Source organism: Chaetodon trifascialis, chromosome 9 (assembly GCF_039877785.1).
Source record: "Chaetodon trifascialis isolate fChaTrf1 chromosome 9, fChaTrf1.hap1, whole genome shotgun sequence".
Classification (NCBI taxonomy): Eukaryota; Metazoa; Chordata; class Actinopteri; order Chaetodontiformes; family Chaetodontidae; genus Chaetodon; species Chaetodon trifascialis.
The window spans coordinates 26,751,131-26,763,843 of NC_092064.1; the positions used below are offsets into that span (position 1 = coordinate 26,751,131).

Consider the following 12,713-nt stretch of genomic DNA (forward strand, 5'->3'; position numbering starts at 1 on the left):
CTTTGCGGCTGGTGACGTGACAAGGCAAAGCAAACCCGCTGCTGCTGCTATCGCTGGTTAGCAAGTTTGTTGACTTTCGCATTTCCTCGATCCTCCTCAAAAATCAGAGCGGTGACACGAAAATGGACAACAGCGGGAAAGAAAAGGAAGCCATGGCTTTGATAGCTGAGGCTGAAAAGAAAATGAAGTCTTCGCAGTCGTTTTTCGGAGCGTTGTTTGGGTGAGTGTGACACTTAGCTGCTGTTTAGCTAAATATGTCAAGCTAAAGGCCAACTAAGCGGAAGGTTGCTAACTGGCCAGTTACCACCAGATCTGAAGGCAGGACAAAAACAAACATATTATTAACATAACCGCAACACTGGGCTGCTTGTATTTAACTTGAAGTTGTTGTTGTCAACGCTGCAATTTAGCAATAACGTGATAAGCAGCGTTATCTTCCGTCAGATCACTGCTGGACTGAGAATAATTAACGTAAAGCCTGAAATAGAACCGCTGTAAATGAGGCTAGCTCACACAATGCGAAGTGTTTGTTTGAGGACGGTTTTATCGCGTCAGGTGGTCCTAATCAAAAATGAGTCGTGTAACATCTCAAGTTATTCTGTGAAGACGCTGAACAACAGCTGATGTGTTGCTGCTGCAGCGCCATCTACTGGTGAAAGTGTGTAAGGCCACTCAGGCCCTCACGTGTTTATCACATTTGTAGCAGACGGGAACAGATTTGAGCTACATCGAGATGTGCGAGATAGTAGTTGATCCAAAACCAGCTTAAATTATTAAAGTGGATTTGTGTTTGACTCAGACAGTTAGATTCATGCCCGGGAAGTACACGTTTAATGAGTCATATTTCAAAATATGACTGTAAATTGGCCAGTGTTAGCCAAAAGGCTCATTTTCAGCTGTCTTTTCTTTGCCAGATGTTAAATCAGCCACTAAAACACACAACATGTCAAATATGAGAAGGAGTTCATGTCTAATGTGGTAAAGCTTGGAGATAAGTGTCCATATAATTAGGTCTGCTCCATTGACCTGATATGTGTAACACTTTTCTGATAGCAGTATATTTAGGAGAGTATGACCAGTTAATGCAACTTCACAGACATCATTAAATGTATCATGGCACTTGATATTTGTCAGTTTCGCCCAGCAGTGGTCTACCTCTTGTTGATTTTAAACATATGCTGTCACACAGGGGTTCCTCCAAGATGGAAGAGGCCTGTGACATGTATGTGAGGGCAGCCAACATGTACAAAATGGCCAAAAATTGGTGTGGTAAGAACAATTATTACAGCTTGAATGAACAAGTGTATTGACTGGCTTTCACCCGTTTTAAGACCGACTTCAATCGTCCTAACCTGAGACGTTTTCTTTCCAGCTGCGGGAAATGCGTTCTCCCAAGCAGCCCGCCTTCACCTTCAGATGCAGAGCAAACACGATGCTGCGACTAACTTCATAGATGCTGGAAACGCCTTCAAAAAAGCAGATCCACAAGGTAATAATTACTCACCACCGCCTCGAGATGTGTGACTGCTGAAGCTCCCTTGTAATGCCCGTTTTACAAGCTGCCATTCGAGTGGACCATGTACACGAGCTGGTGTCACCTCACGTGATTAACATGTTCCAGGTGACCTTTAACAGCGTTATTCAGGGCTCTTTCCACTGTGCAATTAGCAAATGTAAACATGGACAAATGAATGCTTTGAGCTGGAGAAAAGTGTAAATAAATAATGACATCAAGCCCGGCGCTCGCTATCTTTTCTCACCTTGAAGCTTATGCTTCTTTCAACTGGTGCCTTCAAATTTTTGTAGATCTTGAAATCTGAGTTTATTCTTACTTTGTGCTTCTGTGCTGACATGGTCATTATTGTATATTAACATTATTGTTGTTCTTCTCAACAGAGGCCATAAACTGCCTAAACCGAGCGATTGAGATCTACACTGATATGGTGAGTGAATGAAGTGGATGTGTCTTACTTATGCAACGTGTATCTCCCCCTGTTCATCTCTTCTCTTGTGATTTTTCTGGGTTTTTTTTTTTGGTTTTAGGGCCGCTTCACCATCGCAGCCAAACATCACATCAGCATCGCTGAAATATATGAGACAGAGCTGGTGGACATCGACAAGGTCAGATTACTTCCACTCTTGCTTCTAATGCAATATTTTGTCTTAAAGCAATAAACACTATTAAAGAAATCTGTTAAATCCAGTTTTGTCCTGTTTCCATTCCAGGCCGTTGCTCATTATGAACAAGCAGCAGATTATTACAAAGGTGAAGAGTCCACCAGGTGACTGTTTTACATGCACATCATCTTCTTTCTTGTTTCTAACGAATGCAGTTTCTTTTTGTGTGACATCTTTGTTTCATGAGTGTGCAGTTAAGTGACTCGGTGCTCTTTGACCCGTGATTTCTGTGAATGTGTGTGGACTGATGAACTTCTTGAATTCCCCTTCAGTTCAGCAAACAAGTGCCTTCTGAAAGTAGCAACCTATGCAGCTCAGCTGGAGCAGTACCCAAAAGCGATCGACATCTACGAGCAGGTACGACGATGCTCGCCGGCAGCCTTCGTCTCCTTATCGGCAGCTGTAGTTACAAAGCGAACACGAGTTGTGCTTTGTGATTTTAGGTTGGAACGCACGCAATGGACAGCACGCTCCTGAAGTACAGCGCCAAGGATCACTTCTTCAAGGCGGCGCTCTGTCACTTCTGCGTAGACACGCTGAATGCAAAGGTAAACACAGAACTTGTGTCCGTGCACAGAAAGCGTAACGCGAGCCGCCGTCCTGATGTTCGTTCTCTTGTCACCCAGCTTGCTGTGCAGAAGTATGAAGAGATGTTCCCGGCCTTTTCGGACTCCCGAGAGTGCAAGCTGTTGAAGGTATGCTTTGGTGTTAGCGTGGCTTTAAAACCCTGAAGCAAATTCATTGAAAGTGCTGTAGATGTGGAGAGGTGAGGCGGATGGAGAGCAGTTCACCTGACTGTTACTTCCTGGTGTCTGTTGTTGTTTTCAGTCAAAGCGCTGCATGCCATCCCCTCCCCCTGCTCTCCCTCCTCTCCCTCCCCTGCCTTCCCTTTCTCGCTTCAGCTGTCACCGTCTGAAAAAGCGGAAAATGCAAAAAACAAATTTTGCATCATGCAAAATGTTCCTTAGAATTTCACCCACCAGCATCATTTAACAGAAGCACCAGTCAGCTCAGTACAGTTAAATCAGCAAAGCCAAGCAGGTGTCGTCATGTTGTTCACAGGTGTATCACAGCCTGTTGTTCTGGCCTCTCAGCTGTGTCGCAGAATGCCACAGGCTGTATTTTAGTCTGTGAGGAGCCTTTCTAACACACAGCATTGTGATGAAAATGTTTATATCTCAACAGAAACTTCTAGACGCCTGTGAAGAGCAGAACGTGGATGCCTATACTGACTCGGTGAGTGCACGGTTTAGAGCCTGGCCTGGCACGGCGCTCCTGGGTCTGCACGCTTTAGTGCCTCACGGTGCGACTGCATGTGAAGTGTTGGGATGAAGAGTCGTCTTCATGACTCATCTGAATCATTTCAGTTTGAACTTCTCGTACGTGAAAGACTCAAATTATTTCTTGGCACAAACTGTTAAAATCAACGTCAGGAGTGAGTGTATCTTAAAAAACACAGAATGTCCAAATATTGTTTTGTGCTCTTACAGATTTTGTTACATCAACTCAGTACTGTACATTACAGTACTATAATTTACAGTACAGTACATGCAGTAAAGAGAAAATGAAACAAAAACAATGGCGTTTCTACAGTGGCAAGTTCCTGTTCCTGTTGGGCGAACAGGCTTTGCGTCCACCCACAGAAGGCCTTCTAGCCATTCTGTAGGAACATGCAACCACAAATCGTTACTGGTTTGGTATTTTTTACAGTAATGTATAAACTGTACTTTACTGTATATACCATACACAGTACTGCATGTTTCACAAAACTTAATTGTATTTACAGTACTGTATACTGTACACAGCACTGTAAGATCTCACAAACCCACATGTGTGCAAAGATGGTTCAGTCACTGGACGAAACGGCCGGGGTTTGGGCTGTGCTTACACTGTATTTAAGGTAAAGTAAGAAAAACCTTTGTTACTTTGGTCTGAGCATGTGTCAGCAGTGTTCAAGCAATGGGCAAAAACCGTCATTTCACGCTGGGCGATGAAAAACCAGAGGCTTCTTTCAAACACTGAAGGTGTGTAATATTTACTGCTCGTTTCTCAGGTGAAGGAATACGACACCATTTCCCGGCTGGACCAGTGGCTCACCACCATGCTTCTGCGCATCAAGAAGACCATACAGGACGAAGAGAGCGACCTCCGCTGACTCCCCTCCCTCGTCATCCTCAAGCCCTCAACAGCTGGCTTGCGTTTCTCTTTTTGCCTTGAGCCTCACTTCCATTCTAGCAGCAGTCCTCATAGATACTGTGTTTGTTTCCTACCATCTTCAGTATTTCTTCTTGCCTCTTTGATTAATGCTCCAAAAATTCTGCTCTTTGTAGACATGAACACTATTTTCCTGAGTGCCCTCCGCACACAGTCTGTTGGTTGTATATTACTATGATAAAGGTATTGGCCCAGTATTAGACCAGATAATCCTAATAGGCTCCAATACCAAATCCTCATACCAGCACACTTATGAAAAGGTTTTATTTGATGTTTCTTGTTCTAAAACGGATGAGAGGATGCCGGTTTACTAACACCTCGATCTACAAAACCTATTTTCCAGAATGCGCCTCAAATAAACTTAACTGACCAAAATGGCAGCATAAACTAAAGCCCTCACGTTGGTTTTTGGTTCTTTTGAGTGCTCAAATATGCAGTAGTGTAGTTCGAGCCAGGGCGCCGCTAATTAAACAGCACTCCTCTCCGAGCAGAGGCCAAGAGTTATTACTCCAAACACCCCCTCTGCCTTATACTGCGAAGTTCTCAGGACGCGAACAGCTAGATTTGATGGAAAATAATAATAATTTTACAAGTGTTACCAAATTAATTTGCTAATTGTTTTTGTCATTTCCATTTAAAGTGCTTTTATTCCACGAAAGAAGGTGAGAGAAGCCTTCGTGAGCGTTTGCATGGTTCGATGAGGAGGCGAGAGCAGCGCTTTTCCTCTGCGTGGGAAACATTTCTCACGTGTTTTTGTCTCTTTTGTGTTCTTTTTCTGTCATAACCAACCAGGCTGAAAAAAAACATGTTTTTTTTTAAAGGCCTGCACGAGATGCAATACATTGATGAAAAGGAGCTTTACTGATCTGAACACTGTGCTCATGTACCCTCCTGATGAGGTTGTCCATCGACGACTGGTCTTAAATAATTTGTACATCAGTGATGTTTCCTGTCAAGCATTTGAATAAACCTGTCTCAAAGCATCCTGGGCGTGGCCTCCACCTGCTTGCTCTGCTGTGTCAAGTGATCACCTGATCTACTGTGAGCTGCACCTGCATGCACGCGCGTCGCTGCACGAGTCCGTGACAGAAAATATGATGTTGAGAATCAAATGATGCGGGTTTCTGCACCTGGCAGCCTCTCGGTCGGATCTACGAGCTCAGGGATTCACTTTCCGCCCCCGTGCCGCCTCAGACATGTGCTTCAGCCTTTGATCGAAACATCCTGGACTTAGTGAGTATTTTAAAAAACCTGAGTGTGACATTAACTTCTCGATGAGCGCTTCGCCTGTGTTAAGTCCAGGTGAAAGCGCTCACCTGCAGCGTTTCTGCAACTGCAAACTGCCAGTTTGTCAAGCCGATGTTGGCTTGTCTATTTTTAAATCTATTTAATTCTTCAATGAGTTCCACAAACTCGTCCTCCGCATTAAAAGGAGCCATAAAGAGGCAGAGGAGCGCTGTAAGGTGTCCAAATGCGTTCCGTGTGTTTTGCTCGCTCCGCGGGCCTCAGGTGTTTTCTCCGGTTGTCTAATCACTGAGGCCCCTCGGGACTCCTCTCCTTCGTTATTTGTACAAAGTCGGTCTCTTCTAATTAAACACCGGAGAGCGGAGAGTCTTCAGCGGCATCCCTGCAGATCAGCGCTGCAGCCGTTTCACCTGCGGCGCGTTCAGTGTTTTCTCTCTCCATGAATCAACAGATCCGTGTTTGAGCTGGAACTGCACAAATGTCACCTGAGGTCGTTGTTTGTTGGCCGTGTTACCTGATAAGACGTCAGCGTCTACTTACGCTGACATGTCAGATAAACTGTGCATTATTTCAAGCTCTAAATGACCTTTGACCGTCTTATTTTGGGGAGCAGGTGTTTGAGTAAAGTGCTGTCATTGTGGGGTTTGACAAACAGCGTCTGGCTGTTCACAGTCTGCTGTAATCGAAGCTTATTGTTCATTTCCACTCAGTTTGAAGGCTGTGATGTTTGCTGTGTGTTCATTTACACGAAGGTGTCCTGTCACCTTTGTTTTTTTTTCTGTTGACAGGTACGTCCAGCGTGTCACCTGCTGGCAGAGTCTGTGTAACCTGAAGACAAAGCACGTCCAAGGACCGTCTCCCCTGAAATATGATCCATTTCTAAAACGACCCGGCACAGCTTGGCTTACTTACCTCGAGCCAATGAGACGTATTCAAACGTTCATTGCTATGGTTCTCCTCGTTTCTTTAGTTCTGATCTTTTTCTACTCCACGCTTCACCTTGAGATGACCTTCAGTCACAGGGCCGGGCTGGGGGACCTCCTGAGGCGTCCCGGCCTCCAAGTCCACGACCGTGAAGTGAAGAGACAAACCTCCAAGCAGGAGAGCTTCACCACGCTTCGCCCTGATGTCCACAATGTGTCCGTCTCCAGCAGCCTCAGACAGACAGTCTCTCAGAATGGAGCGTACTGGAACCGCCTGCTGTACTCGGCCCTCAGGAACCTGGACAGGGGACAAGATCCTTCCAGACGTGGCTCTGATTGGTCTCGTTGCAGGGAGTCCAGTCAAGAGCGTCTACAAACCAATGTGCACGACTTCAGCTCGTATCCTGTCCTGTTCCAGGACTTTCTGCTGGGCATGAACTGCAGGTCCCCTCCAGTCCTGATCAATCAGCCCAACAAGTGCGTCTCTGGTGAGAGGACGGGAGACAACCAAACCTTCCTGCTTCTGGCCATCAAGTCAACTCCTGGAAACTTTGAGCGGAGGCAGGCAGTGCGGGAGACCTGGGGGCTGGACGGGACGTATCAGAGCGGACTGAGAGTGCACACGGTGTTTCTCCTGGGAAGCTCTCCGCTGGAGGACCCCGACCTCAGCCCGCTGCTGTCCTTTGAAGCGAGACACTTTGGAGACGTCGTGCAGTGGGACTTCCATGAATCCCTCTTGAACCTGACCCTCAAAATGCACATGTTCCTCCAGTGGACGCTGAAATACTGTCCTCGCGTCTCCTTCGTCTTCAGCGGGGACGACGACGTGTTCGTCAACTCGCCAGCATTACTCAGCTACCTGCAGTCCCTGGAGCCCTCGAAGGCCTCTCAGCTGTATGTTGGACATGTCATAAACACGGCAAGTCCCCTCAGGGACCCTAAAAGCAAATACTACATCCCTCTGAGCTTTTATGACAGCCCATACCCTGCTTATGCTGGCGGAGGCGGTTTTCTTATCTCTGGAGCGTTGCTGCGACCCCTATACTCAGTTACACGTGTCATACCTTTCTTTCCCATCGATGACGTCTACACTGGGATGTGCCTTAAGGCGGTAGGACTTTCTCCTGAGGCACACTCGGGCTTTCAGACCTTTGACATCAAGGAGCAGGATCGTGAGAATCTGTGCGTACACAAAGATCTTATTCTGATTCACCAGCGCTCCCCGCAGCAGATAAAGAAGCTGTGGAAGGGCATTCACAGCCCCCTGTTGACTTGTTGATCCGGACCGGCGAGCGATCAGTGAACTGCAGGCGTGGCTCGCCCGCTTCTGTCCTGTCGCTTCTCACTGTGCAACGATGCAGCAGGAGGAATTGTAATTGAGGGTTTTTTTGGTCTACTGTTGACATCTTTGCAAGAGAGCAGATGTGTCATTAACCCAGTCCATTTATTTTATTGTTGAATTTAAATAAAAAATGATTAAACTCATTAAATTCAAAGTTCCTTAGTTTATTTTCCACCAAAACACCAAACACGTAACATGAGCTCGACGGGCGTACAGATCTGGGATTTGAAAGTGTGTAACAGCATACAAACCCATCTAAAACAGGAAAGTAGGAAACTTCAACACAAGTTAAATCAAGTCACCTCGGTGGTGCACAACAAAGCCTGTTAGACACCATAATCAACAGTTACAAGACGGGGCATACGCAGCAGAGGATGACTTCCACTGCTTATTGCTTCATGTTATGTTTCTCTTTTTATGCTTAATGCATTCAGATGGCACACCCGTGGTGAGCCTGGAGCAACAGTGAAACAAAAGTGTGATTTAGCACTTGTCCAGGAGTTTTAATACAGGCAGTAAATGTATTAACTTAAGGCACCAAACCCAGAGGCATGAAGTATGTTTGAAAGCAGGATCTTTCTCATCGGTCCAATATGAAATGATACCTCATATCAAAACTATAGTTTATAGGAATACATTAAAAGGTGCGCAACAGTCTCAATCCTCACCCAATTCCACATTTGTTAACCAAATCACAGCTCATCCAGCCTGTCGGTGCAGTTATTTATCATACAGGTCGAGTGGGTAGTGCTCTTTATACTGCTGTACGTGCCTCCACATGGACTCTTTCTGCTTGTTCAGGCTGGGCGTCATCTCCTCGTACACGTCAGTAAACAGCAGTTCGGGATTGGGCTTCAGGCGTTTCTCGGCCCTCTCGAAAGCCTCCATCACCGTCTTACGGGACTGCTTCCGCCAGCTCCTCTCGTCGTCCTCGCTCCACCAGCTGCGGGCGTTCATGTAGTGTCTCAGCCTGGAGATGGGATGGTCCTGCTTGTCCCAGTAGTTCACCTCGTCCACCGAACGGTAAGCTGAGCTGTCGTCACTGGTGCTGTGGTGGCCAATCCTGAAGAAGGAGCAGAAGTATGTTTATTCAGTTGGCACATTTTCTGCAGCTCCTCATAAAAAACGCACACACAGTCGCACTATTACAGCCACTGGTTTTACTCTATATCCTTGGCTCTGCATGTTAATTAGCATTTTAATTATAACTGCAGATAATGATGAATCATGACCATGACGGTCTGCGACTCTTGTTTTTGTCTTATTTGTCCACAATACAAATTAAGTTCCTTATGGAAAATAAAGTCATTTGAATGAGTTTCTACTTTATTCAGGTATTTATTTTCTAGTTATTAGTTCCAGTTCTTCTTGTGTTGCTTCCTTTTGATTTGTGGGTAATGATCATAATGATAAATCAGTCAGGATGATGAGACACAGAACGGTCAAACATCAGCTCACCTGTAAGTCATCGCCTCAATGAGGAAAGGCTGGTTCTCAGCCACGGCCCTGCGACGCGCCTCCTTTGTCGCGTTGTACACAGCAAACACGTCGTTCCCATCGACGCGGATCGATAGCATGCCATAACCGGGACCACGAGCAGCTGTTCAATCAGAGAAAGAGTGAAATGTGTTCATCAGAGCAGCTGAGGATATCGGGTCGCACGCTGCTGACAGCCACACCGAGGCCTCACCGATGCCGTCCCCTCTGTACTGCTCGTGGGTGGGGGTCGAGATGGCGTAACCGTTGTTCCGACAGAAGAATATCAGCGGGCACTCGAGGGTGGCGGAGAAGTTGAAGCCAGCGTGTGTGTCTCCTTCGCTGGCTGCTCCCTCTCCGAAGTAACAGATCACAGCACGGTTCAGATTTTCTCTCTTCAACGCATACGCAGCTCCAGCCGCTGAAACAGACATCATGCATGAGTGCACGTTTACAGGTGGAGGTACGCACCGGGCTAACAGACTGGACAGGTTGACACACAGGTGTGCAGCTCACCCTGGGGAATCTGAGTGGCCAGGGGGGAGGAGATGGTGACAAAGTTCAGGTCTTTGCTGCCATAGTGGACAGGCATCTGCCGGCCCTTGCCGAGGTCGTCGGCGTTGGCGTAGCACTGAGCCATGAACAAATCCAGAGGAAAACCGCGGTACATCAGCACTCCTGCAGGGCCGCACAGCGATTATTACACCGTTACTCACAAGACAAGAAGAGAAGAGTGAGGCAGACAGGAGGGCACACAAGGTGAGACCTGCAGCAGGGTTAAGACTGCTAGCTTCATTTTACACTGACATCATGGGTGGCAAACAAACATCACTGGTCATGTGATTGTGCACCACAGCAAGCACTGGCACAAAAACAAATGAATGCTGATAACCTCAACAGAAATGAGATGCAAATACAAAAGTGATGGAAAATGCCTTGATCCTGTCATAACCCGGTATCAAAAAGGGAAATGTGTCAGGAAAAAACATCTAAAACCACAGACCATCTGATCCTTACCAGCTTCTCTGTATTGACCAAAGACCAAGTCGCTCGGGTCAAGAGCAGCAACACTGCCAATGTGCGTCCCCTCCTCACCATAGTTGGTCATGTAGAAGGAGATCCGACCCTGTGACGGAGACAAGTCAACACCCCGTCACTAACAATCTTCAGCTGTTCTGTGGTTACACCAGGAAGAGGAAAAAGAGGAAGAACGCACCTGTCTCTGAGACTCATAGAGAATGCGGTCCATTGTGTTCAGCAGAGTCATCTTCTGATAAAAGTTGAGAACTGTCTCTTTGGAGAGCTGAGCGGGGAAGAAACACACCAAACAACCAATAAATGAACCTGGGGTGTCAGGACTGGAGGTCATGGTACCACCAAGCGCAGGTGCACGCAGGCTGGCTGTACCTGAGGGTCTTCAGAGGGGTTGATGATGTTGCCCTGCCTGTCCATCACCCGGTACACTGGGATCCCAGAAATGACATTGGGCTGGATGAACTCGAGATGATCCACAAACTCGGCAGAGGCTCCAGGGAACTGCGGCTTTTCCAGCGACGAGTCAAAAGGCTGCTGCCGCTGCACGGCCTGACACATTGAATACAAGCATTATTTATTAATAACGTCACCGTGGCTGTGACTGAAGCAGACACCATGACGGGGGATTCATCTTTCTCTTAATAACGCCACACACAGAAAACTGTGCAGCTGCTCTGCTGAGACTTTGTGCATGACATATTACAAAAAGCGACTTCACTGGAGTAAAGACACGTTTCCTGTTTTAGAAAATCTCTGCAACAGTTGACATTTTAATTGTGTAAATCACAGATGGTATCATCTGTCATTTCACATGTTTAAGCATTTAACAGGATGATGAGATGTTGTCCTAATTCCATACTAAGACTGTATTTTCAAGAATATGTAGTACCATATCTTTGCATCATTTACTACTATTAATACCACTACTACTACTAGTATTATCTAGTGGGATTAGCATCAATGCTTCAGTAACTTAAATTGCAAAGCATTGTTTTTATACAGTACAGATGTTTGATTTTAATATTTAAATATATTTGAAATCATCAAAATGTATTTAATAATAAACCATATTTGCAGATTCAAAGTGCGGATGTGTCACTGCAGTAACCTTTGCAGGAATATACAAAATTAAGCACTGAGAGTAAAGTGAAGAATATTTTCCTTTTTTGCCACTTTTCATTTTACTTGACTTCCACATCACTGTAATTTTAATTAGAGATATTTCAACGTCTGGTTGGTCTTTTCTTATTACGCCCCTTGTTCGACCAATGGGAACGCAGCTAGCTAAAACGCTAGCCGGCTAGCTTCCTAGCTAGCTACCTGATCTTCGGAGACACAACAACAAACACAAGGTGCACCTGAGCCTGTAAAGTCACAGGTGACATTTTCAAACATATATGTTCACACATATGTGGCACCTTATGTCGAGTTTACGATGCTGCGTTGGAAAAGCAGTTTTTAAGGCGACGTTAGATTCTACAAGGTTGTCAGTTAAGCTAGCTGGCTCACAACCCATCGCGATAACTGAAGAAGTCAAGCAACGCGTTGTGAATCCTTGAATGAATCCCCAGCTCCAATCCGAGCCTAAACATAACAATTTAAACTTTACACGGACACCTCACCGTGGCTGACAGGTGAACTTACGGTGACACTGAGGGCTCTGTGCTGCAGCACCCTCGACGCCTTCAGTCCTGCCGTCTGACGAACAGCATGGAAACATATTCCATACATTTTGTTCATACTCCTCACAGCCGCCATCTAAACGGTCCACAGTCTCCTGATTTGACTGAAATACCCCGACAAGAATCTTAAACTTTACAGTAAATATGTTAGACTTATGCGACAGAACTCGTCTCCTGCAGCCCTAGCCGCAATCACGCTAGCCAGGTTGGGTATCTGACCTAGCCAGATGTAGCATCGTCAAGTCGACCGCAATAAAAATGACATCCGGTCAAACCTTCAAATTAAAGCTCAAAGTGACCCTCGGAACGGCGGTTAGAATGAAGTCAAGTCCGTTTTTAGCGATTAACCCGATTTATGTTACACATCATTAACCATTTATCCCTAATAATAGTGGTTCCTTTCATCCAATATGCTCTCGCGTTTTATGACGTTATTTTAAAATCATACTTGTCTTTAGAGTCGAAAGTGCTTTAGAAATATTACATATAAATTTATGATTATTTTTATCTTGCTTAATCATCTAACTTCTTCTATGTTTTATTCCCATTCTAAAAGCATAATAGAGGTATATATATATGTCTGAAGGGCTCATGTGCAGACAACTTCCGGTATAATCA

The 12,713-nt window shown here is 45.7% G+C and overlaps 3 protein-coding genes across 3 annotated transcripts; 2 read left to right on the forward strand and 1 right to left on the reverse strand.

The window, feature by feature from the left end:
- napab (N-ethylmaleimide-sensitive factor attachment protein, alpha b) lies at positions 1-5,374 on the forward strand. Its single transcript, XM_070971017.1, has 11 exons — positions 1-220; positions 1,190-1,269; positions 1,373-1,489; positions 1,897-1,943; positions 2,044-2,121; positions 2,227-2,282; positions 2,451-2,535; positions 2,622-2,726; positions 2,805-2,873; positions 3,364-3,414; positions 4,232-5,374. Exons 1-11 carry the CDS (start codon positions 123-125, stop codon positions 4,331-4,333), a joined length of 888 nt encoding a protein of 295 aa, XP_070827118.1. The 5' UTR covers positions 1-122; the 3' UTR covers positions 4,334-5,374.
- Positions 5,375-6,288: 914 nt separating this feature from the next.
- b3gnt2l (UDP-GlcNAc:betaGal beta-1,3-N-acetylglucosaminyltransferase 2, like) lies at positions 6,289-7,850 on the forward strand. The gene has a single exon (XM_070970831.1). The coding sequence runs from the start codon at positions 6,361-6,363 to the stop codon at positions 7,837-7,839; it is 1,479 nt and encodes a 492-aa protein (XP_070826932.1). The 5' UTR covers positions 6,289-6,360; the 3' UTR covers positions 7,840-7,850.
- Positions 7,851-8,050: 200 nt separating this feature from the next.
- Positions 8,051-12,340, reverse strand: bckdha (branched chain keto acid dehydrogenase E1 subunit alpha). The gene is made up of 8 exons (XM_070971295.1): positions 12,058-12,340; positions 10,786-10,962; positions 10,595-10,681; positions 10,396-10,504; positions 9,895-10,056; positions 9,593-9,799; positions 9,361-9,502; positions 8,051-8,965 (listed from the first exon to the last, which is right to left on the reverse strand). The coding sequence occupies exons 1-8, from the start codon at positions 12,169-12,171 to the stop codon at positions 8,623-8,625; spliced, it is 1,341 nt and encodes a 446-aa protein (XP_070827396.1). The 5' UTR covers positions 12,172-12,340; the 3' UTR covers positions 8,051-8,622.
- Positions 12,341-12,713: the final 373 nt, after the last annotated feature.